At 49.5% G+C, this 21265-nt stretch overlaps 2 protein-coding genes and 1 long non-coding RNA gene across 5 annotated transcripts in view; 1 reads left to right on the plus strand and 2 right to left on the minus strand.

Annotated features, from left to right (window-relative positions):
* The first annotated feature begins 348 nt into the window (after positions 1 to 348).
* Positions 349 to 15888, plus strand: DHODH (dihydroorotate dehydrogenase (quinone)). Of its 2 annotated transcripts, none has more exons than XM_004057958.4 (9): positions 349 to 449; positions 3380 to 3592; positions 5787 to 5986; positions 8349 to 8431; positions 12500 to 12687; positions 13745 to 13858; positions 14548 to 14701; positions 14857 to 15016; positions 15528 to 15888. In XM_004057958.4, the coding sequence occupies exons 1-9, from the start codon at positions 429 to 431 to the stop codon at positions 15580 to 15582; spliced, it is 1188 nt and encodes a 395-aa protein (XP_004058006.3). In that variant the 5' UTR covers positions 349 to 428; the 3' UTR covers positions 15583 to 15888. The 2 variants fall into 2 exon arrangements, with proteins under 2 accessions (XP_004058006.3, XP_018867533.2); XM_019011988.3 differs by lacking the exon at positions 349 to 449 and adding an exon at positions 484 to 573.
* On the minus strand, positions 950 to 5297 carry LOC134757447 (uncharacterized). The gene is made up of 3 exons (XR_010131375.1): positions 5105 to 5297; positions 3440 to 3610; positions 950 to 1952 (listed from the first exon to the last, which is right to left on the minus strand). It is a non-coding gene; the product is annotated as an uncharacterized lncRNA (long non-coding RNA).
* TXNL4B (thioredoxin like 4B) overlaps positions 13473 to 21265 on the minus strand; it is an 89251-nt gene continuing 81458 nt past the window's right edge. The window contains exons 5-6 of one of the 2 annotated variants that reach the window (XR_010131374.1): positions 19294 to 19450; positions 13473 to 15138 (exon numbers count right to left, since the gene is read on the minus strand). Coding sequence is in view for 1 of the 2 variants with exons in the window: in XM_055366460.2 (XP_055222435.1) it covers positions 19380 to 19450 (71 nt within the window). In the remaining variant the exon portion in view is untranslated. Of the gene's footprint in view, positions 19451 to 21265 lie in introns of both variants that reach the window. The other variant, XM_055366460.2, reaches the window with a different exon arrangement.

The following is a 21265-nucleotide window of genomic DNA, read 5'->3' on the forward strand; positions in this document are numbered from 1 at the left end:
GTTTATATATTAACATATTCATCTTTATATCAACACAGCAGTAAAATTTATTTTTTAAAGTGATAAAAACTGTACAAATATTTCTGGTGTGAAACACAGTGTTTTGATGCTCGCGGACTCTTGGATTCGAGGCTGCGGTAGTACGGACAAACACCGTGCAGCAGCATCTCATCTCCGCCAACAGCCGGCGACCAAGCGGGCAGGCCGGGAGGAGGGTGGGCGGAAGAGGCGTGGCCGCCGCTACTGCGCACGTGCTCCCAACCAGAACCTAGGGGTGGTGCCGGGCCTTCCCAGCTGCGCGGAGGCGTTCGCTCAACTCTTCTGCCCGGCGATTGGTGAGTTGGCGGCTAAGGGGCGGAGATAAGAGGGGCCGCCACCATCTCCTCCAATGGAAGGGAGACAGGGGCGGGCTTAATGACGGAAGGAGCATGGCGTGGAGACACCTGAAAGTGAGTCCGGCGAGTGAGCAGTGTGGAGGGGGGACCAGGGACCGGGGAGGGCGAGAACGGAGAGTGAGGCCGGGCGAGACATGGACTGAAGGCGGCTCCGGGAGTGTGGGCCCCCCTGGGACGTGTGCGTGTTTCCGGGGGCTCCTGCAAATGCTCGTGCGTGTGCATTTGCACGTGGACTCGGTCAGGCGTGTGCAGACAGCGCCTGCAGGTCTGGGTGGGTGCTGATCTGAGTGTCTGCGCCTGGGCCCTGTTTTTGAGCCTGGCACAGGGGTGCTTAGTGAACACATGACCGCCTAGCGTTGTGTGCAGGATCCAACGGGGAATGAAACTAGAGTAGTACATGCTCCCAACCCTTTTAGGTAAAGTTTTGTTAGGGGCGGGGGTCTCTGTGAAAAGTTCTTAGTTGTATCCCCGTATATAATAGGTGTTCAGATATTTGTTGATTGACATGGGGCGGGGGGAGTACAGTCTCCAAGGGAGGGAATGAATACCTTGACTTTCTTTTTATTTGTTTATTTATTTGAGATGGAGTCTTGCGCTGTCGCCCAGGCTGGAGTGCAGTGGCGCGATCTTGGCTCACTGCAACCTCCGCCTCCCGGGTTCAAGCGATTTTCCTGCGTCGGCCTCCTGCGTAGCTGAGATTACAGGCGCGCGCCACGACGACTGGCTAATTTTGGTATTTTGAGTAGAGACTGGAGTTTCACCATGTTGGTCAGGCTGGTCTCGAACTCCTCACCTCGTGAGCCTCCCAAAGTGCTGGGATTACTGGCGTGAGCCACCGCGCTCGGCCTGAGTCCCTTTTTAAAATAAATAAATGGAGAGAGATGGGATCTCACTGTGTTGCCCAGGCTGGTCTAGAACTATTGGCCTCAAGGGATCTTCCCGCCTCAGCCTCCCAAAGTGGTGGGATTACAGGCGTGGGCTACCGCGCCCAGCCAATGAATACTTGATCTACATGTCTTTAGCAGTTTGGAAGGATCCTTAAAAGCAAATCTGATCGTGTCATTTCCTGGCTTAGGGAACAAAACCCAAATCTTTATTTGGCCAAGACTCCTTTCTCCTGCCTCGTCTTAAGCCTTACTTCCCCTCACTCCTCTGTTCCACACTTTCTCCCTTTCTCATTCTCTTCTGCTACTGAGAGAGCCTTTACACTTTTTCCTCTCCCTACTGCCTTCTGGTTAACTATTTTTTAAAATAATTGAACCAGAATAGGTTCAGAGAGACCCCCATCAACTCGTTTTTCCCTTGAGTATCAGCTTTAAGTCATTTCCTTAAGGAAGCCTTTCCTTACCTCTAAGGTTAGGTTGAATACTTCCATTACCTTATACTTTTTATCCTTCCTCACAGTTGCTATGACTACATATTTGCATGATCATTAATTTCTGTCTGTCGCTTCATAAGATCACACTCTCCATGAGGGTAGGGGCAAGATCTGTTTTGCCATCTTTGCTCAATCAGTATTTGATGAATGACTGAACTAATGAATGAATAACTCAGCATCTGGCAGTGATAGAGAAAAGCATTGTGAACCACTTTTGATCCAATAAGACCTGAAGCTTCTGTTTTATATTTTACACCCCCGTTACCTTGAAATGGAATATATGTATAATGTCTTTGTATGTATACATTTTTTTGAGAGAGTCTGACTCCGTCGCCCAGGTGGAGTGCAGTGGTGTGATCCCGGCTCACTGCAGCCTGGACCTCCTAGGCTCAAGGGATCCACCCACTTCTGCCTCCCAAGTAGCTGAGACCACAGGCGCACCACCATGCCTGGCTAATTTTTTATATTTTGTAGAGACGGGGTCTCACTATGTTCCCCAGGCTGGTCTCAAGCTCCTGAGCTCAAGCAGTCCTCCCACTTCAGCCTCCCAAAGTGCCGGGATTACAAGCATGAGCCACCAAGTCCAGCTATGTGCAATTTTTAAAAGCCAGCATAATTAATACCCTAACTGGAATATAAAGGAGAAAATGTAAAAGTAGTTTATATTAATAATAAAATTACATGTATTTCAATATGTAAATATTGCTATGACTCCCCTAGTGAGATAGTTGTGTTTAAGTCTCTACTTAGAAATGCAAGTACACAGGTGTGTTACATATCAGGCACCCCAGCAAAGCACTGTACCATTCCCGATGAGATTTTCTGAAATGGTGAACAATTCTTGGGAATGTTCTATGTGAAACTGTACAGTTGTCCCTCAATTTACAAGATATTTATACTGTATGTAAAAACCATGTAGAGGCTGGGCACGGTGGCTCATGCCTGTAATCCCAGCACTTTGGGAGGCCAAGGCAGGAGTACTGCTTGAGCCTAAGGGTTCAAGACCAGCCTGGGCAACATAAAGAGGCTCTATCTCTTCAAAAAATTGGCTGGGCTTGGTGGCATGTGCCTGTGGTCACAGTTACTTGGGGAGGCTGAGGAGGGGAGGATTGCTTGAGGTCAGGAAAGACAGTTTGTGTTTATGTGGTAAAATATAGTTTGGCTTAGATAATATGAACAGATAATTTTTACCCACATGAATGTCAGAATGTTCAAAAGTCACACAGGAAATGGGGCAGTTCATGTCAGATAGTCTCAAGCCGAGAAGGATGTCTGACTTTATGGATTCCTGCCCACCACATCTATTAGCATTACCCTGTCACTGTAACCAGTAGCAGTGTCCACCACGATCACCCTAGGGGACAGTACTGTCCCTCTTTAAATTTCTGGCCTGGAGTCCCAGGACAGCCTTTAGGGCCTGAAGAGGGTGTGTAGGCAGAAGTGTAGATACAGCCTCTGACTGTAGAGACCAGTGTCAGCGGAAGGCTAAGGGCGTCTGTTTCATGTGACCTGCCGTTATGCCCTCTGTGTGCCTGGGTGTGAAGGGCTCAGGAAGGGTGCTGCAGCCTGGCCTGGGGGACCCCCCCTAATATGCTCTTTTTTGCAGAAGCGGGCCCAGGATGCTGTGATCATCCTGGGGGGTGGAGGACTTCTCTTCGCCTCTTACCTGATGGCCACGGGAGATGAGCGTTTCTATGCTGAACACCTGATGCCGACTCTGCAGGGGCTGCTGGACCCGGAGTCAGCCCACAGACTGGCTGTTCGCTTCACCTCCCTGGGGCTCCTTCCACGGGCCAGATTTCAAGACTCTGACATGCTGGTAGTGCTCCCAGACACCCTATACATTAAATACAAGGGCGAAGGCTGCAGTCCCCTAAACTTCTCAGCTGGGACTGATCTTTTTGAAAACCAGAACCCCAAGTGAGCAGTGGGGATTTGGAATTCAGTCTGAGCATTATTATTTTATGTCGTGTAATTAGCAACGATGATTATCTATTACGTATATGGGATTGTTAGGCGGTGTTCTTGTTTGATCCTCCCAGCTGCTCCATGAGCTGGATCCTGTTACCATCCCCAGCCATGGATCAGGAAACCGAGGAACAGATTAGCAACATAAAGGAACTCAAGTCACACAGCTAGGAGGTAGCAGGACCAGGATTCAAACCCACGGAGTCTGACACTGGCTTCCCGCCCCTTGGCCACTGTCCTGCCTTGCTGAGGTCGTGGGTAGCTCAGTCGTGCCCTCGGCTAAATGGGGAAGCTGCCAGAGTCATTAAGCACTGGTGCGAGGCAGGAGCATCATGTCCCAGCCTCACTCAGCCACGTGTTCAGCACACGGGCCCTCTCCACATGCTTGAAATCTTTGGCCTAGAGTCCCAGGAAAGCCTCTAGGGCAGGAAGAGGGTGTGTAGGCAAAAGTGTAGATACAGCCTCTGACTGCAGAGGCCAGTGTCAGCGGAAGGCTAAGGGCCTCTGTTTCATGTGACCTTCTGGGCTTAGTGCAGCAAATCGAATAAAAGAGTCCCTATCCTCATGGAAGCTGCTTCCTCATGGAAGCCTTGGCAGTTTCGAGAGGCTTCTTACCAAATGGGAGGACATCAGAATGATTTGAGTGTGAAAATGCAAACAAGAAGCCCTCAGAACTCTGGTGGGAAGGGTCACTGTTATAAATTAAAGGGGCCTTCACCGCATTTTCTCTTCCTACCTTAGACTCCTCTTCACTATCTGATTGAGCAGACGTGTCATTTCCCCTGATTCACCATGCTCACACACTAACAGGCACTGTAGGCTCAGAAAGAGCACTCCGTTAAGCCGTCCTCACCCCAGACTGCTAGTCTGAGAGCCCTGGAACCAGTGTAAAATGGGAGTGAATAATGAGTGGCGTGCAGAGATGGGGTGAATTTAGAAGGAAGTGCGGGGTGCCTGAGGGTGCAAGCTGTGTCTGTATAAACACAGATGACAGAGACAGGCAAACCTGACCTCTGAGGTGTCGTCCTAAACACCTCTGCGTGGGCCCACACTTGCAGCAGCTCATTTAGAATGTGACTCAGACTTTTTAACTGGTAACCAGGATTCTTGATTTCACAACTTTCCTGGTTTGGCTCTCCACCCTTCACCTATGTCAGGCATGTTAGAATCCCCCGGGGGTGCACTTGGAATATTCAGATGCCCTGGCCTGGTGCCAGACCAGTTTCACCGCCACATCTGAGAGCAGGACCTGAAAGCTGCCAGGGGCCTTTGTGGTGCAGCTGGAGCTGAGAACCACGGTCCTGGAGGAAGGCCCCTACACATCTTGCCTACCAGTCTCCTGAGGTGCTGTGAGCATTCTCACCTTCATTTGCTGCTCTTCCTTCTTGGAGCATCTCTCTTAATCCCCTGCTTCCAGGATCCGACGGTGTTCACCCTGGGAGGCCTTTGCTAGTCTCCTGAAAGGTCGCTGGAGCCCATCAGTCAGTTCTGCCCAGCTGAACACCTTCCTTCCTCTGGTTCCCCGTGGGAGGCTGGGGGACGTGGCTGGGGCTTCTTGCCAGCCTGGATGAGGAGGGACACAGCTGGAGCTGATGTTTATTAAGCTGATTAAAGGGTTTTGCTGCTTGACACACCTTGGTTTCAGGGAAGCACTATCTAGGGCCTGACACCAGCGAGCTACTCTCTCCCACCAAGGCTAGTTGATAAGAAGGTATGAACCTTAACCACAATTGGAAAAGACAGTGCTTGTCTCCTGTTCAACCCACGGTGGAAACACCATTTCTCCCCCCAGGCTTGCTAATAATAAAGCCCCGTGGTTTTCAAACTCTAGCAGGCGTCACAGTCCCCTGGAGAGCCAGCACTGTTAAAAATAGTTCCCCCAGTGCTCCATTCCACCCCCAAAGATTTTGACCTTGGGGGTGGGCCCTGGGATCTGAGGTTTCACAAGCTTCCCAGGTCATTCTGATGTAGCCGTGCCAGGAACCATGCTTTGAGAAATACCGGGATAGCCTTGTGTGCCTCTGACTTTATCTTCCTCTTCCCAGGAAGTGAAAGTTCTGGGCCATAAATTCCGAAATCCAGTAGGAATTGCTGCAGGATTTGACAAGCATGGGGAAGCCGTGGACGGACTTTATAAGATGGGCTTTGGTTTTGTTGAGATAGGAAGTGTGACTCCAAAACCTCAGGAAGGAAACCCCAGACCCAGAGTCTTCCGCCTCCCCGAGGACCAAGCTGTCATTAACAGGTAGGTGAGCGGCCCAGAGTTAACGGGGGATGCCCTCTTTCCAGCTTGGCGTTCAGAGACATAAGATCTGCCTCTGTTTTTTTCTCTCATACAATGTGGACATTCTTCTGTCATTTGGAATGTTCAGGAACCCTGTTCAGCATCTACTATGTGCCCCAGGCATCTATCTTGAAAAGCATGCTCTGTTACGTCCATTTAACAGTTGGGTAGGTGGAGGCTCATAGAGCTAAATAACTCCGCTTCAGTCATAGAGATAATAAGCAGGAGAGCTTGGGCATGGCCTGGGCTTATTGGACTTGAGAGTTTGTGCTCTGTCCATGTTGTTTCTCCAATGCTCTTACTGGACACTGTCCAGGAGAAATGTAATGTGAGCCCCATATGTAATTTAAAGTACTCTAGTGACCACATTAACACAGTAAACAGAAATGAGTGAAGTTAATACTTACTTAAAATTATAATTTATATTTAATATGTTACAAGTATTTAAAAAAACATAATTTAAAACACCATAAAAAGTATTAATTCACTGTTTTTACCTTCTTTTGCCTGTACCAAGTCTTCAAGAGCCAGTGTGTATTTTACTTCCAGCACCTCTCCCTTTGGACCAGCCGCATTCCCAGCAGCCAGTAGCCACATGTGGCCAGCAGGCTTGTATTGGCTAGCACAGCCCCAGGCTTTAGCAAACAGGAAAATGTAATATTCAACATGCACAGCTGCTCTTAGTAAGAGAAATCCTTCTAGACTGTATAAAGCCCTTCCCTTTGTCATCCCTGGGCAATTTTTACTACAGCAAACCCAAAAGGTGAAGAAGTGCCTACTTTTTGGTAAGAGGATTTTGAAGAGCCTCCTTGGGGAGATTTCGATGGGCCTTTCGATGGGCATCTTTGGGGCCACTGGTGGCCTCCTGGGAGACGGACCTGTAGGACATTTACTTGGCCGTGCTTCCTGCTTTCTTGTGCTTGTTTCAGGGAAATTCTCCAGCATTAGAGATCAAGTTATTGATCTTTCTGCTGCATTGCAGGTGGGGATCAATATCTTCAGAATTGGCCAGGCAAAATATATTTGCTTATCATTCAGCTGCTACAGATAACTGCAGGTGCTGGGATGATGGTACTTGGTGAATCCTATAGGTGAGCAGGGGTGTGAGATTGTGCTCTGAGCCCTGTGTGTGTGGCCTCCTGGTTGCGTGGCATGTGGTGAGTGTGCAGTAAACACTTAATGAATGGGTGAAGTTATGAAGTCATCAAATATGTGTGCCAGTGTGTCTGTTATTATGGATGCTTTTGGCTCTAACAAAGTGGCTTAAACAATAGGCACATTTGATATTATTTTCTTCTCATAACAGGTGCAATGGGCAGGTCCAGGGTTGGTTGAGCACCAGGGCAGTGTTGAGACTCTGGTCCAACTTCTCTGGGCCTTTTCTTTTTGCTTGTCAGAGAGCGACCTCAGCTGCAAGTATTATGTTCTTACACGGACGCCCAAGAGCAGAAAGGAAAAAGGGCAGGGATGTTCTCAGAGGCTCCCAGTAGGTCTCACTTGTGTCTCAGTGTCTACACTTGGGCATACACTTACGCTTCCCTTGCCAGCAAGGCTGGGAAAGGAGTCATTAGCATTTTTACCCTGTATCAGGGCAGGTGGGTTTCACTGGCAAGGAGGAAGAGGAAGGGGACTGGCCACTAGGTCAACACCCACAGTGGGGCTGGGGATACAGGGATGAAAGAGAGATGAGGCTCCTGCCTTCAGGGAGTGTCTAGTGACAGTGACAGAGGGATGAGAGAAGTATGAGATGTTGCTCACCCTCAAGAAGATTGTAACCTAGGGACCTTAAGCATATATGTATGTATCTATCCCGAGCCAGGAGAAAGGTGGGGCCAAAGCTCTGTATGAAGGCCAGGGGGATGAGGGATCCTTTGCAGCTGGGAGCTCTGCGCAGGAGGAGAGGGAGCGTTTGCTCTGAGCTAGGAAGAGAGGTGATTTTCAGACAGAAAGCATAGAGAGATGGAGTGGCTGCAGGGGCTTCAGGAGGCTGTTTGGGAGCCCAGGCAGAAGGTGGTAAGTGAGCGTGCAGTTCTCAGAGAGTGGCTGGGTAAGGAGTGGGGATCCAGCAGGTCTGGGGCAGCTGCTGCTGAGTCTGGGCTGTTTCCAGTGCTAGTTGGCTGAGCATTTGCAAATTTTAATCTTTCCCTGGGTATTGGATGGTGTTCTGGCAAGTTCTCTAGGAGCCCCAGGGGTGTTTAGACCCTGGAAGTGTAAGAACTGACCGTGATTTTTTTTTTTCTCTTGTTTGAAAAAGTCCTAAGTGTACGGGAAGTGGCTATGGTGCCCTCTCACTCTGCCCCTCCCATCTGCTTGTGCTCTGCAGGTATGGATTTAACAGTCACGGGCTTTCAGTGGTGGAACACAGGTTACGGGCCAGACAGCAGAAGCAGGCCAAACTCACAGAAGGTAAAGTGGGGTTGTGTCAGAGGGCCTTTCTTATTTATTAGGAGGAAACGTGGGAGAAATGCTGGGAACATTTCTAGTGAAATAAACATGATTGAGTAATAGCAAAAACCACTGAGGACCTCAGGACACCTATCCTAGAGCGATTTTCCTGGTCCCACACAGCTTCCAAGAGTTTAACTGGATTTCGCAATTTAGCAAATACTCACTTTGCCTCTGCCTTGTTATGTAACCTGTTACTGTAACTAGGGAGGCCTGAAAGCCAGCGAAGCAAAGCGGCTGGGCTGTGATCACACAGGCAGTGAGGGCAGGAGCAGGACTTGAACGTCATCCTCCTGTGGCCCACTCTGTCCTCCCTTTTTTGTCGTCCATTGTGTAAATAATGTTCATTAATTATAGAAGACTTAGTAAATACAGAGAAGCATAAAGAAAGAATGTTCAAGAAACAATACTCCTCCCTACTCAAGGGTAACTAATATTAGCATTTGGGAAAATATTCTTCATGAGTTATTTTGGAAACTCATTTTTGGTTTGGGACAGTTCACACCTGTAATCTCAATAGTTTGGGTGCCCAAGTTGGGAGGATCACTTGAACTCAGGAGTTTAAGACCAGCCTGGGCAACATGGTGAGATCCCATTTCTCTAAAAAAAACCAAAAACAACATGCATTTTTTTTTTTTTTTTGAGACGGAGTCTCGCTCTGTAGCCCCAGGCTAGAGTGCAGTGGCGGGATCTCGGCTCACTGCAAGCTCCGCTTCCCGCGTTCACACCATTCTCCTGCCTCAGCCTCCCGAGTAGCTGGGACTTCAGGCACCTGCCGCCACACCCAGCTAATTTCTTTTTGTATTTTTAGTAGAGACGGGGTTTCACTGTGTTAGCCAGGATGGTCTCGATGTCCTGACCTGGTGATCCGCCTGCCTCAGCCTCCCAAAGTGCTGGGATTACAGGCGTGAGCCACCGCGCCCGGCCACAACATGCATTTTTGAAGACACCTCCGGCGATGCGGGTGTTCTCTGTGGCCTCTGCCTCACTCGCTCTCAGGATGCACTTAGTGGTCGCAGCCCTCTGTTGTCCTGACCCTAATGCCCCTGGGACCCTGTGGGATTGTGTGGGGCTGCAGCTCAGTAGCGACCGTTTTCTTCTTTGGGTCCCTCTGAAACTCCTTCCAGGATGTCTTAGTCTCAGATAGTCCTGGTAGCAGGATGAAGAAACCAATGGATATGGGATTCATTTCAGGAGGTGAGGTGGAAAGGGCTGAGGCACTCAGCAGTGTCAGATTTGGGGAATAGGAAATTATCTTTTGGAAACCCCTGGCTTGGGTGGAACCAGACCCCGCTGTACTGCAGAGCCGCCCACCTGGGGAGCTTTGGAGGTCATCACAGGACTTGCATGGTTTGTGATGCTTGCCTGCCTTCGTGCTTGCTTTTTCTTCTCCTCGGTGTCTGCAGTGCAGTGTCCTGGCTTTATCTCCTGTTCTTCCTCACCCAGCCCTCCCTCCCTGTGGCCCTCCTGGCCTACGGAGTGAAGCGGAGCCTGCAGCAGTGCTCTGCACGGATGTGTCTGCCAGCAGCTTAGGGGCCTTCATGGCAGCTTCTTGTTAGCATCATGCCAAGGAACACACATTGACAGAAGCTTTGGTGCCCTCTGGGGACAGAGTAATCCAGCAATTTCTGTCTAATTCCCAAATCTTGTCAGTTTGGGCAGATGACTCCTAATCCATTAGCTACATGAAAGTGATATTCTCCTTCAAGTCAGTTTACTTGTGTGGAAAAGAATTCAAGCTTACAAATGATCTTGGCTTGATGGGTGCTAGACTGGGAAGCTTGAAGACCTTATGATAAACCTTTTGTCTAATTGGATTCTTTGTTTTTTTGAGGCAGAGTCTCGCGCTGTTGCCCAGGCAACAGTGGTGCAGTCTCAACTCACAGTAGCCTCCGCCTCCCGGGTTCAAGCGATTCTCCTTTCTCAGCCTCCCAAGTAGCTGAGATTATAGGCGCCCACCACCATGCCCAACTAATTTTTATATTTTTAGTAGAGACAGGGTTTCACCGTGTTGGCCAGGCTGGTCTTGAACTCCTGACCTCAATTGATCCACCCACCTCAGCCTCCCAAAGTGCTGGGATTACAGGCGTGAGCCGCCGCGCCCGGCTTCTAATCGGGTTCTGATCCCCTCCTCCAGTCCCCACCCTGGAAAGTAGCTACACTCATCTCATTTGCTGATGATGCGAGAGTGTGATTGGGGTGTGGGAAGGTGGTGAGCAGTACAATAGATGTTGTTTGATCCTCTCTGGCCTGACAACACATTTTGTGAGCTACTTGGTGTTCTAAGTCTTCCCCCAACTCTCAGATCGAAAGTACAGCCTGTACCATTGATGTACCACTCCCCGTGCAGATAAGATAGTAAACTTAGAAGAAGTCAAGTAGAGACAACCCGTTTCTTTTACACATAGTGTGTTTCTGAAAATGTATTTTTCTGGAGGTCCAAAATGCAAGTCCATTGATAGTCCTGTGGATTTTTAAGTAAGCTGACCTCATTGCTTACATGTAAACTGAGACCCTCTTGAGAGTAAAAAGGGGCAGGTGTTAACAATGATGCCCAGGCTAGGGGAGTAATCAGGTTGTCCGGGGAGCACCGAAGATACAGGGTACCCTCAGTTATTATATGAGGGAGAGTTCCTTTCCTCAGGGAAATAAAATTATAAGTTAGAAAACAATTACACCTTTACATTTTAGGCATGATAATTGAAAACATTTGGCCGGGCATGGTGGCTCACGCCTGTAATCCTAACACACTGGAAGGCCAAGGCAAGCGGATCATTTGAGGTCAGGGGTTCGAGACCAGCCTGGCCAACATGGTGAAACCCCTTCTCTACTAAAAATACAAAAATTAGGCCGGTTGCAGTGGCTCACGCCTGTAATCCCAGCACTTTGGGAGGCTGAGGTGGGCAGATCATGAGGTCAGGAGATGGAGACCATCCTGGCCAACATGGTGAAACCCCATCTCTACTAAAAATACAAAAATTAGCTGGGCATGGTGGCGCATGCCTGTAATCCCAGCTACTCAGGAGGCTGAGACAGGAGAATTGCTTGAATTCAGGGGACGGAGGTTGCAGTGAGCCAAGATTGTGCCACCACATTCCAGCCTGGGCAACAGTGAGACTCTGTCTCAAAAAAAAAAAAAAAAAAAAAAACATTTTCCAGTATATATATGTGTATATGTATATATATATATATATATATGTGTATATGTATATATATATATATATATGTGTATATGTATATATATATATATATATATGTGTATATGTATATATATATATATATATATTTTTTTTTTTTTTTGAGACAGAGTCTTGCTCTGCTCCTTAGGCTGGAGTGCAGTGGCGCGATCACGGTTCATTGGAGCCTCAATCCTACTTCAGCCTCCCGAGCAGCTAGGACTACAGGTGTGCACCACTGCTCCCGGCCGAGTTTTCAATTATAGAGACGGGGTTTCACCATGTTGCCCAGACTGGTCTTGAATTCCTGGGCTCAAGCAATCCTCTGCCCTTGACCACCCAAAGTGCTGGGATTATAGGCGTGAGCCACCGCACCTGGCCTGTTTTTCAGTATTTTATACATGTTCTTTCATTTTGTTTTTTCTTCGAAACTGTACATCCAGTCAACCGAGCCAAGGCCAACAAGCATTCCTTGAGGTGAGAGTTGCGGGCCTGATGTGCCTACTGAGTTCTCTCTGTTCTCAGTTTTATTCAGTTTATGAGGCCCATCTTTTGCCCCACAAGTATTTGCACTAATTTGTCCATTTTCCATGAAAATTTTAAAAATAAAAAGGGCAAAATGCAGCAAAACATCCTCGTAGCTGCCCAGACTTTGCTAGACAAAGCCAGTGAGTGGTTTTGGTCAGCAGGCGGGCCCAGGCCGCAGTTGAGCACCTGTCAGCCGGTGTCGGGCAGGTGAGGTTTGGAGGGAAGACCTGCGCGGCTGTCCACAGGTGGTTTGGTCAAGGGCAGCCTCAGAAGGTGGCACAGGAAATGGTGTGCGGAGTGCAGGCCTGACTAGCGATGTTTGCAGATGGACTGCCTCTGGGGGTCAACTTGGGGAAGAACAAGACCTCAGTGGACGCCGCGGAGGACTACGCAGAAGGGGTGCGCGTGCTGGGCCCCCTGGCCGACTACCTGGTGGTGAATGTGTCCAGCCCCAACACCGCCGGGCTGCGGAGCCTTCAGGGAAAGGCCGAGCTGCGCCGCCTGCTGACCAAGGTGGGCAACTGCACCCCTCTCCAGGCCCCGTCCCACCAGCCTGTCCCACCTGCTCCCCTTCATTCTCCAGGGCGAACCTCCAGCATCACCCTCAGAAGCTGTCCTTAGCACCTGGACCAGTAGGACCCCTGGCTATACCTTCCCAGAGTCCCCTCTGATCCCCTCTCATGACACTGATTATATGCGACCGTGACAAATTATCTGTCCCTGCTGCTATAAATCACGGGGTCTGTAAGAGCAGACACCACGTCTCTCATTTGTCACTCTGACCCTAGCGCCCAGAGCTCTGAGTGAACTGAAGGACTTCATCACCCAGTACCTGTGGTAATATTTCCTGGTTATCTTTTAGGAATAAAAGTCTAAAAAACGTTGGACACCGTGGCTCATGCCTGTAATACCAGCACTATGGGAGGCCAAGGCGGGTGGATCACTTATAGCCCAGGAATTTGAGACCAGCCTGGGCAAAAGAGCAAGACCCTGTCTCTACAAAAAATTTAAAAATTAGCCAGGCACAGTGGCTCAAGCCTATAGCCCCAGCTACTTGGAGGCTGAGGCAGGCAGATCACTTGAGCTCAGGAGCTGACCAGCCTGGGCAACTTGGCAAAACCCCATCTTAAAAGAAATACAGAAATTAGCTGGGCATGGTGGTGCACACCTGTAGTCCCTGATACTCTGGAGGCTGAAGTGGAAGGATCGCCTGAGCCAGGGAGGTGCAGGCTACAGTGAGCCGTGATCATGCTACTACACTCCAGTGTGGGTGACAGAGTGCGACCTTGTCTCAAAAAAAAAAAAAAAAAAAAAAAAAAGAAAAGAAAAGTCTAAAACACCCTTGAGCTATTAGCCAATGCCCACGGGATCCCTTGGCCTAAAAGAATGGAATCGGATCCATCTCGACTGTGCTCCTCACATGTCTGAGGGCTGGCTTTCCTGAAAAGAAATTGTTTCTGCTTTAGTTTGATCGCTATTGTGGAAACCCACTGACCTGCAGCGTAGGTCACAGCTGCACTGTGGGGCTGTGGTCTGCGGGGTCCCCAGCTCTGGCCGTATGTCGCCCTAGGTGCTGCAGGAGAGGGATGGCTTGCAGAGAGTGCACAGGCCGGCAGTCCTGGTGAAGATCGCTCCTGACCTCACCAGCCAGGACAAGGAGGACATTGCCAGCGTGGTCAAAGAGGTTTGAGTCGGGGCCTGGGCCCAGGGTGTGCCTCCCATGGTCTGCAGAGGCCGTTTGGCCAGCTGGGCTAGCCCAGAATGGCGTTCTTTGTGATTTCCTCTCCTTGGTATTCAAGGCTGGTTTGGTGTGTGTCATGGTGTAACTCACCCTGTAGTCAAAAGCGAATGTTGGAATAAGTGCTTGAAGGAGTTTTTCTAATGCCTCTTCCTCTCTTTCCTCAACTGCATCTAGCAAGGTTAAGGCTTGAGCTTGGCTCCTTGGCCAGTCTTGGCTGGGACTGAAAATTCTTTCTGTCACTCCTCTCTCCAGCCTGTCTGGACAGCGGGTCTCTGTGGCATAGGAGAGTAGTGGAAACAGACTGAGCCTGGCCATCGTGGGTTCAAATCCTGGTTCCACCACTTACTACCTGGGGGCCTCAGACAAGACACTGTAATTGGGTTGTTGTAAGGACTGGACCCTGTCCTAGGGGAATGTTGTGGGTGGTCAGCGTGTGATGGCTGCTGTCGTCATGTTATGGCTCATTCTAAAACTTGTTGAGGAAAAGATGAGTAGTGAGGTCTGGTGTAGCTCTTGCTTTGGGGGCTGTAGGTGTGGGTACCTGGCCCGGCTGCTGCCTTCGACCTCCAGAGAAGCGCCTCTGGGTCCTTCGGTGCCATGACTCATGGCTTTTTCTCTGTCTCACACTGCAGTTGGGCATCGATGGGCTGATTGTTACGAACACCACCGTGAGTCGCCCTGCGGGCCTCCAGGGTGCCCTGCGCTCTGAAACAGGAGGGCTGAGTGGGAAGCCCCTCCGGGATTTATCAACTCAAACCATTCGGGAGATGTATGCACTCACCCAAGGCAAGGTTTCCCGTGTTTGTGTCTTCAGATCTGCGTGTGGCTTGGGCTCCTGGGTCGTGATGGGAATCATCATTCCCTAATCTGCCTTGATTGTGGGGGACTCTGGGGCTGAAGCCACATCCTTCTTTATGGTGTCGCCATGTGCTTCTCTGTAGGCCGAGTTCCCATAATTGGGGTTGGTGGTGTGAGCAGCGGGCAGGACGCGCTGGAGAAGATCCGGGCAGGGGCCTCCCTGGTGCAGCTGTACACGGCCCTCACCTTCTGGGGGCCACCCGTTGTGGGCAAAGTCAAGCGGGAACTGGAGGCCCTTCTGAAGTGAGTGAGGTCATGTGTGGCTTGAAACAGAAGTTAGGCAGAGGTTCATTTAGATCACTCAAGTCAACGAGATACTGTTGATCTGTTTCTTATTCATTCAAAAAGGAGTTGAGGGGTACACTCTGAAGGGGAGAGAAATTCTGGGTTACTCTTTTGATGAAGGACAAACAGTGCCAAGGAGAACTGAGGATTAACCTCCAAGGCAATGGTGTTTCTAAGGTGGAGTTGTCCATTTGCTCAAGGGAGGGGAGCCTGAGGAATCCCATCAGCATTCCCATTAATTAAGCAACACTGGTTCAATGTTGGGAGCTGTCAATACTTAAAAGTATTTTCCTTCCTGCTCTGTTCCTACCTGGGTAGAAATATCCCTAGGTCTCTGGGTGAAGAGTGTAGAGGAAACCAGATGTGCCTGGGCTGGGATGATGCGTTTCTGGGTGAACGTGGGCTTCCTGTAAGAGCAGGGCCTGTCCTCCACTGTTTGCTGAAATTGCTTTGTTTGCTCTTTTTCCAGAGAGCAGGGCTTTGGCAGAGTCACAGATGCCATTGGAGCAGATCATCGGAGGTGAGGACAGTGTCTGACGGGAAGCCTGATCTGGAACCTTCCCAAGGACTGAGGCAAGCCTTTGTGGCTGGATCATGAGAGGAGGGACTCCATCTTGAGCCATGTCCCCCAGCCATGGCATGGCTGCACTGTAAACGCCAATCGGGGGGTCACCAAGATCAACCGCAGGCTTTCTTCAGTCCCTTGGTCAGACCATAAACTGCATTTTTGATTCTTTGTGGATTCAAACCCTAGGATCCATCAGTCTTGCAAGGACATTGAATATTAGGAGGAAACAGTCATGGAAAAAATAAAGCCATTTAGAACCTGGGTTTCAACGCTAAGCCCTTTCTGATTTGCCATAGGCCCTGCCAAGATACTGCAGGTCCATCCAGGCCTCTGCTATCTGCATCTGCAGTGGGCTTCCCAGGAACTTGACTGTCTTTCATTTGATCTTTATTTTTGTTTATTTAATATTTTAAACTTTATTTTAAAAATATTTCAAACATAAGGGTGGGGTGTGGTGGCTCATGCCTGTAATCCCAGCACTTTGGGAGGCCGAGGCGGGCAGATCACCTGAGGCCAGGAGTTGGAGACCAGCCAGGCCACCATGGTGAAACCCTGTCTCTACCAAAAATACAAAAAATTAGCCAGATATTGTGGCAGGCACTTTTAATCCCAGCTACTCGGGAGGCTGAGGCAGGAGAATTGCTTGAACCTGGGAGGCGGAGGTTGCAGTGAGCCAAGATTGCACCAGTGCACTCCAGCTTGCGCGACAGATCAAGACTCTGTCACACACAAAACAAACAAATTTTCCCATTTCTCTCCGTCCCTTTCTCTATAACATGGATAAAATATTCACGTCTTATGTATTTATTATTGCTGAGTCATTGGTGCCTTATTCTTCAGTGTTTCAGTCTGTATCTCCTAAGCATCCTGATGTTAGTTTTTTGATTATAAAATTGACCTGCATTCTTTACTAGCAATTCAAACGGTACAGCACTCTTGAAGTGTAAACATTCCTGTTCCTCCTCACCCCACTCTGCAGACATGCCTTTCTGTCTGTCCTCCCAGACATTTCCCCTGCATAAAAATGTTCATTTTGTACATACACTCAGACATACATGTGGCTGTATTTTTTTTATACCGATTTCTGGATGGAATGCACACTGTTATCTGTTTAGTTACTTTACGTTTTCATACAAATGACATCATCCCACAAATAGAATTCTGCCGTTTACTTTCTTCACTATTCTTATGTGGCATGGTTCATGCTGGGCCTCCGTGTTTTGAGTGGGGTCTATTTACCCAGTCCCCTGTTGGTGATCACATCGCTAACTTCCGGCGTTTTCCTATCACCATCGGTGCCTCCGTGAACACCTTGTGAATGTGCCTGTGCCTTCGTTCTGGTGTCGGTGCAGAGCAGGGTCCAAGGGGCGTGACAGCTGGGCTGAGGGGCTAGCATGTTTCACATTGTGATAGAGCCAAGTTGCTCCTATCAGGTTTTCAAGCTGCCCATTTCCCACCGTGGAGACAGCAACAGAGGGGACATCCCCAGCTCCTCTGGCTCTGCCTGTTGAAAGCTACCCTGTGAGGCCTGAAGACAGAGCTGCCCTGAAGGCAGCTCATGTCCACTGAACACTGACTGTGGGCTGGACGCTGTGCCAAGGGCTTGACGTTTCCTCTTTAAGGATGAGGAAATGGGCAGAGAGGCGGCTGATTGTCCAGTCCCCCTGCGTGGAGGCTGCTTGGCTGGGCTCGAGCCCGGCGGTGTGGTCATAGAGCATGTTGTGCTGAATGGTTCTGCCATGGACCAAGCCTTGGCTGCTCTAAAAGCCGGCTCATTGCCTTCTGCTTCTCCGGATTCGTTGTTACTCCAGGAAGAGCAGTGCACTGAAGGAGAAATGGGAATGGGCAAAAGCAACCACGTGCTGGCCAGACCCCTGCGGGGTCACTTTCCTCAGCCTGGGCTCCGACATGCCACGTCAGGTGCCAGCGCACATACTCTGGACACCCTCCTCGTTCTCTCTGGGCTTTGATGCTCTCTGTAAGTCATCTGCCCTCCCTTTCCCATGCTACAGGCATCTACCTTGCTCTGCCCCACCTAATAGCTTCAGGACTGAACAATTCAGGAAAGGGAAAGGAAGGGGTGGAGGAGAAGAGGGAAGAGTCGGCCCTTGGAAGGTTCTCCACGGAAGACTGCCTTTTTTTTTTTGAGACGGAGTCTCGCTGTGTCGCCCAGCCTGGAGTGCAGTGGTATGATCTCAGCTCACTGCAAACTCCGCCTCCTGGGTTCAGGGGATTCTTCAGCCTCAGCCTCCAGAGTAGCTGGGACTACAGGTGCATGCCACTGTGCCCTGCTAATTTTTGTATTTTTAGTAGAGATGGGGTTTCACCATATTGGCCAGGCTGGTCTCGAACTCCTGACCTCTTGGTCCACCCGCCTCAGCCTCCCAAAGTGCTGGGATTACAGGTGCAAGCCACCGCGCCTGGCTTGAGAGACTGACATTCTGTCTCAGCACAGCTGGAAGAGGCTGCTTGAGCACCAGGATAAGGAGTTGTCTTGCATTCAGGGGCCATGTGGTGTGCGGATACCTGTTTTTCTTTCTTTCCTTTTTTTTTTCTGAGGCAGAGTCTCGCTCTGTCTCCCAGGCTAGAGTGCAGTGGCATGAGCTCAGCTCACTGCAACCTCTGTCTCCCGGGTTCAAGCAATTCTTCTGCCTCAGCCTCCCAAGTAGCTGGGATTACAGGTGCCCACTACCACACCCAGCTAATTTGTGTGTGTGTGTGTGTGTGGTTTTTTTTTTTTTTTTTTGAGACAGTCCTGCTCTGTCGCCCCGGCTGGAGTGCAGTGGTGCGATCTCAGCTCACTGCAAGCTCCGCCCCCCGGGTTCACACTATTCTCCTGCCTCAGCCTCCCGAGTAGCTGGGACTACAGGCGCCTGCCACCATGCCTGGCTAGTTTTTTTGTATTTTAAGTAGAGATGGTTTCACCGTGTTAGCCAGGATGGTTCGATCTCTTGACCTCATGATCTGGCCGCCTCAGTCTCCCAAAGTGCTGAGATTACAGGCATGAGCCAGCGTGCCTGGCCAATTTTTGTATTTTTTAGTAGAGACGGGGTTTCACCATGTTGGACAGGCTGGTCTCGAACCCCTGACCTCAGGCAATCCACCCACCTTGGCCTCCCAAAGAGCTGAGATTACAGGTGTGAGCCACCACGCCCGGCCCAAGGATACCTATTTTTCTTAATGCTGGAAGCCACACTCAGACACCAGAGCAGCTCTCAATGCTGGGAAACCTGGGAGACTGATGATGCCCGTGTCTCCCTCTGGGACCAAGGATGGTGGAAGGGTGTGCAGAATTCCAAATGTTATTTACATCACTCACTCTTGTGTGGAGTGCATAATTGTCTTTGCTTGCCAATTTCATATCAGTTAAATATAAGCAGTAAGCTAATCCTGTTCTGTGACTTACTTTTCTCACGTGTCATCATAATGATATACATCAATATTCATCCCTCAGATCGGCCTTACTCTAACAGCTCTTTTCACGGCATAAATGCATCAATGTTTGCTTATGGGAAACACAAAGGATATTTTCAGGTTTTCACATCAGACAGTGCTTCAGTGCTCAGGGCTTATGTATCTTTGTGGTCTTCTGGTAGAATTTCTGTAGAGTCCCAGAAGTGGTACTGCTTGGGCAAAGGTTATACACACTGAACATGTTGATACTTACTGCCAAATTGCCATGTGAGAGGGCTGTCCAACTTTGTAAGGGAAGGCCTCTTTCCTCTTATGTTGTTCCACATGGGAATTTCAATTTCACTGGTCTGGAATAAGCTGTTCTTCCTTCTCAACTTTTCCACTAGGAATGGCTTGCATTATGGCTCTCCCTTGGTTTAAAAAAAAAAAAAAAAAAAAAAAAAGAGAAAAGAAATGGAGGGTTTAGCAGGTTACTTTGGGCTGCAGCCAGAGTGATTGCCACATGCATTTCTCTCTTTCTCTCCTCTCTCTCCTACCATAGGCTCAGTTCTGTATTACAAAGGGCTGAGGTTCCTACATGCACCACCTTCCTTCAAAGGGGCAGGTACGTCAGGTCACATACACTCAGTGTTTTGAAAGAATCCATTTCCCCACTGACTTTCTGATAGGCTGCTTCTGGGTCAAGTTCTGTAGCCAATACTTTTTTTAGTCTGTTTTCCCCATGAGGAAAACATCCAGTCAGAATGGCAGTCTCAAGGACAAGCGGGGAACTGTGATGTAGCGTGGAGACGATTTGCTTACTTCCATCTTGGAGGCCAAGGGTGTAACTTGGCTACCTCAGTAGCTCCTTGGTGGTGCTTACTCAGTGCCCCTGGGTAGGAAAATCAAGTTGGCAGGACACTGAGGATTCACTCAGCTCTGCTCTCAGCAGCAGATGGGAGGCACGGGCTCCATCTGGAAGAAGACCTTGCTCTTGCCCTCCAGCTAGTTTGCTGCCCACAACGCTGGCCAGCCTTTAATAAGAGAAGGCAGGCCGGGCGTGGTAGCTCATGCCTGTAATCCCAGCATTTTGGGAGGCCAAGGCGGGCGGATCATGAAGTCAAGAGATCAAGACAATCCTGGCCGCTGGGCGCGGTGGCTCACGCCTGTAATCCCAGCACTTTGGGAGGCCAAGGCAGGCAGATCACCTGAGGTCGGGCGTTCGAGACCAGCCTCACCAACATGGAGAAACCCCGTCTCTACTAAAAATACAAAATTAGCCGGGTGTGGTGGCACATACCTGTAATCCCAGCTACTAGGGAGGCTGAGGCAGAAGAATCTCTTGAACCTGGGAGGCAGAGGTTGCGGTGAGCCAAGATTGCGCCATTGCACTCCAGCCTGGGCAACAAGAGTGAAACTCCGTCTCAAAAAAAAAAAAAAAAGACCATCCTGGCCAACATGGTGAAACCCTGTCTCTACTAAAAATAGAAAAATTTGCTGGGTGTGGTGGCATGCACCTGTAATCCCAGCTACTTGGGAGGCTGAGGCAGGAGAATCACTTGAACTTGGGAGGCGGAGGTTGCAGTGAGCTGAGATCGTGCCACTGCACTCCAGCCTGGTGACAAAGCAAGACTCCATCTTAAAAAATAAATACATAAAAATAAGAGAAGGCAGAAATCTGCATGTTTTGTGGATCATCTCCAGTTTTTAAGACATTAACTGATATTGTGCCAGTCCATTGAAACTGGTTTGTGGCCATATGTGAATTAGGGCTTCTAATTTAAATCCATACTGTTAACAAAAGACCATGAGATTTGCAGAGGCAAAAGGGAGAACTTTGTTTTCTGAAGGCAGTCTGCAGATTGGGGAGACACAGGCTTTGGTGTAAAATGAAAGTGCGCTCAGAGAATGTGTGAGAGAGTAGGACGTTATAAAGGCAAAAAACCACAGGAGAGGAGTGAGGAACAGTCTTAAGTGTCTTGCTTTGTCACCCATGCTAGAGTACAGTGGCACAATCATGGCTCACTGCAACCTTGAACTCCCAGGCTCAAAGAGTCCTCCCGCCTCAGCCTCCTGACTGTGCACCACCATGCTTGGCTATTTAAAAAATTTTTTGTAGACATGGAGTCTCACTCAGACTGGTCTCAAACTACTGAGCTCAAGTGATCCTCCTGCTTCAGCCTCCAAAAGTGCTGTGATTACAGGTGTGAGCCATCGTGCCTGGCCAGGAACAGTCTTGATTGGAT

The sequence above is a fragment of the Gorilla gorilla genome, chromosome 18, assembly GCF_029281585.2.
Source record: "Gorilla gorilla gorilla isolate KB3781 chromosome 18, NHGRI_mGorGor1-v2.1_pri, whole genome shotgun sequence".
Taxonomy (NCBI): domain Eukaryota; kingdom Metazoa; phylum Chordata; class Mammalia; order Primates; family Hominidae; genus Gorilla; species Gorilla gorilla.

Excerpts from the sequence above, each read along its gene's own strand:
- DHODH (XM_004057958.4), top strand. The coding sequence starts at position 429 with ATGGCGTGGAGACACCTGAAA. Across the intron at positions 3,593-5,786 it reads TTCAAGACTCTGACATGCTG|GAAGTGAAAGTTCTGGGCCA; the intron begins GTAGTGCTCCCA and ends TCCTCTTCCCAG. Across the intron at positions 14,702-14,856 it reads GATGTATGCACTCACCCAAG|GCCGAGTTCCCATAATTGGG; the intron begins GCAAGGTTTCCC and ends GCTTCTCTGTAG.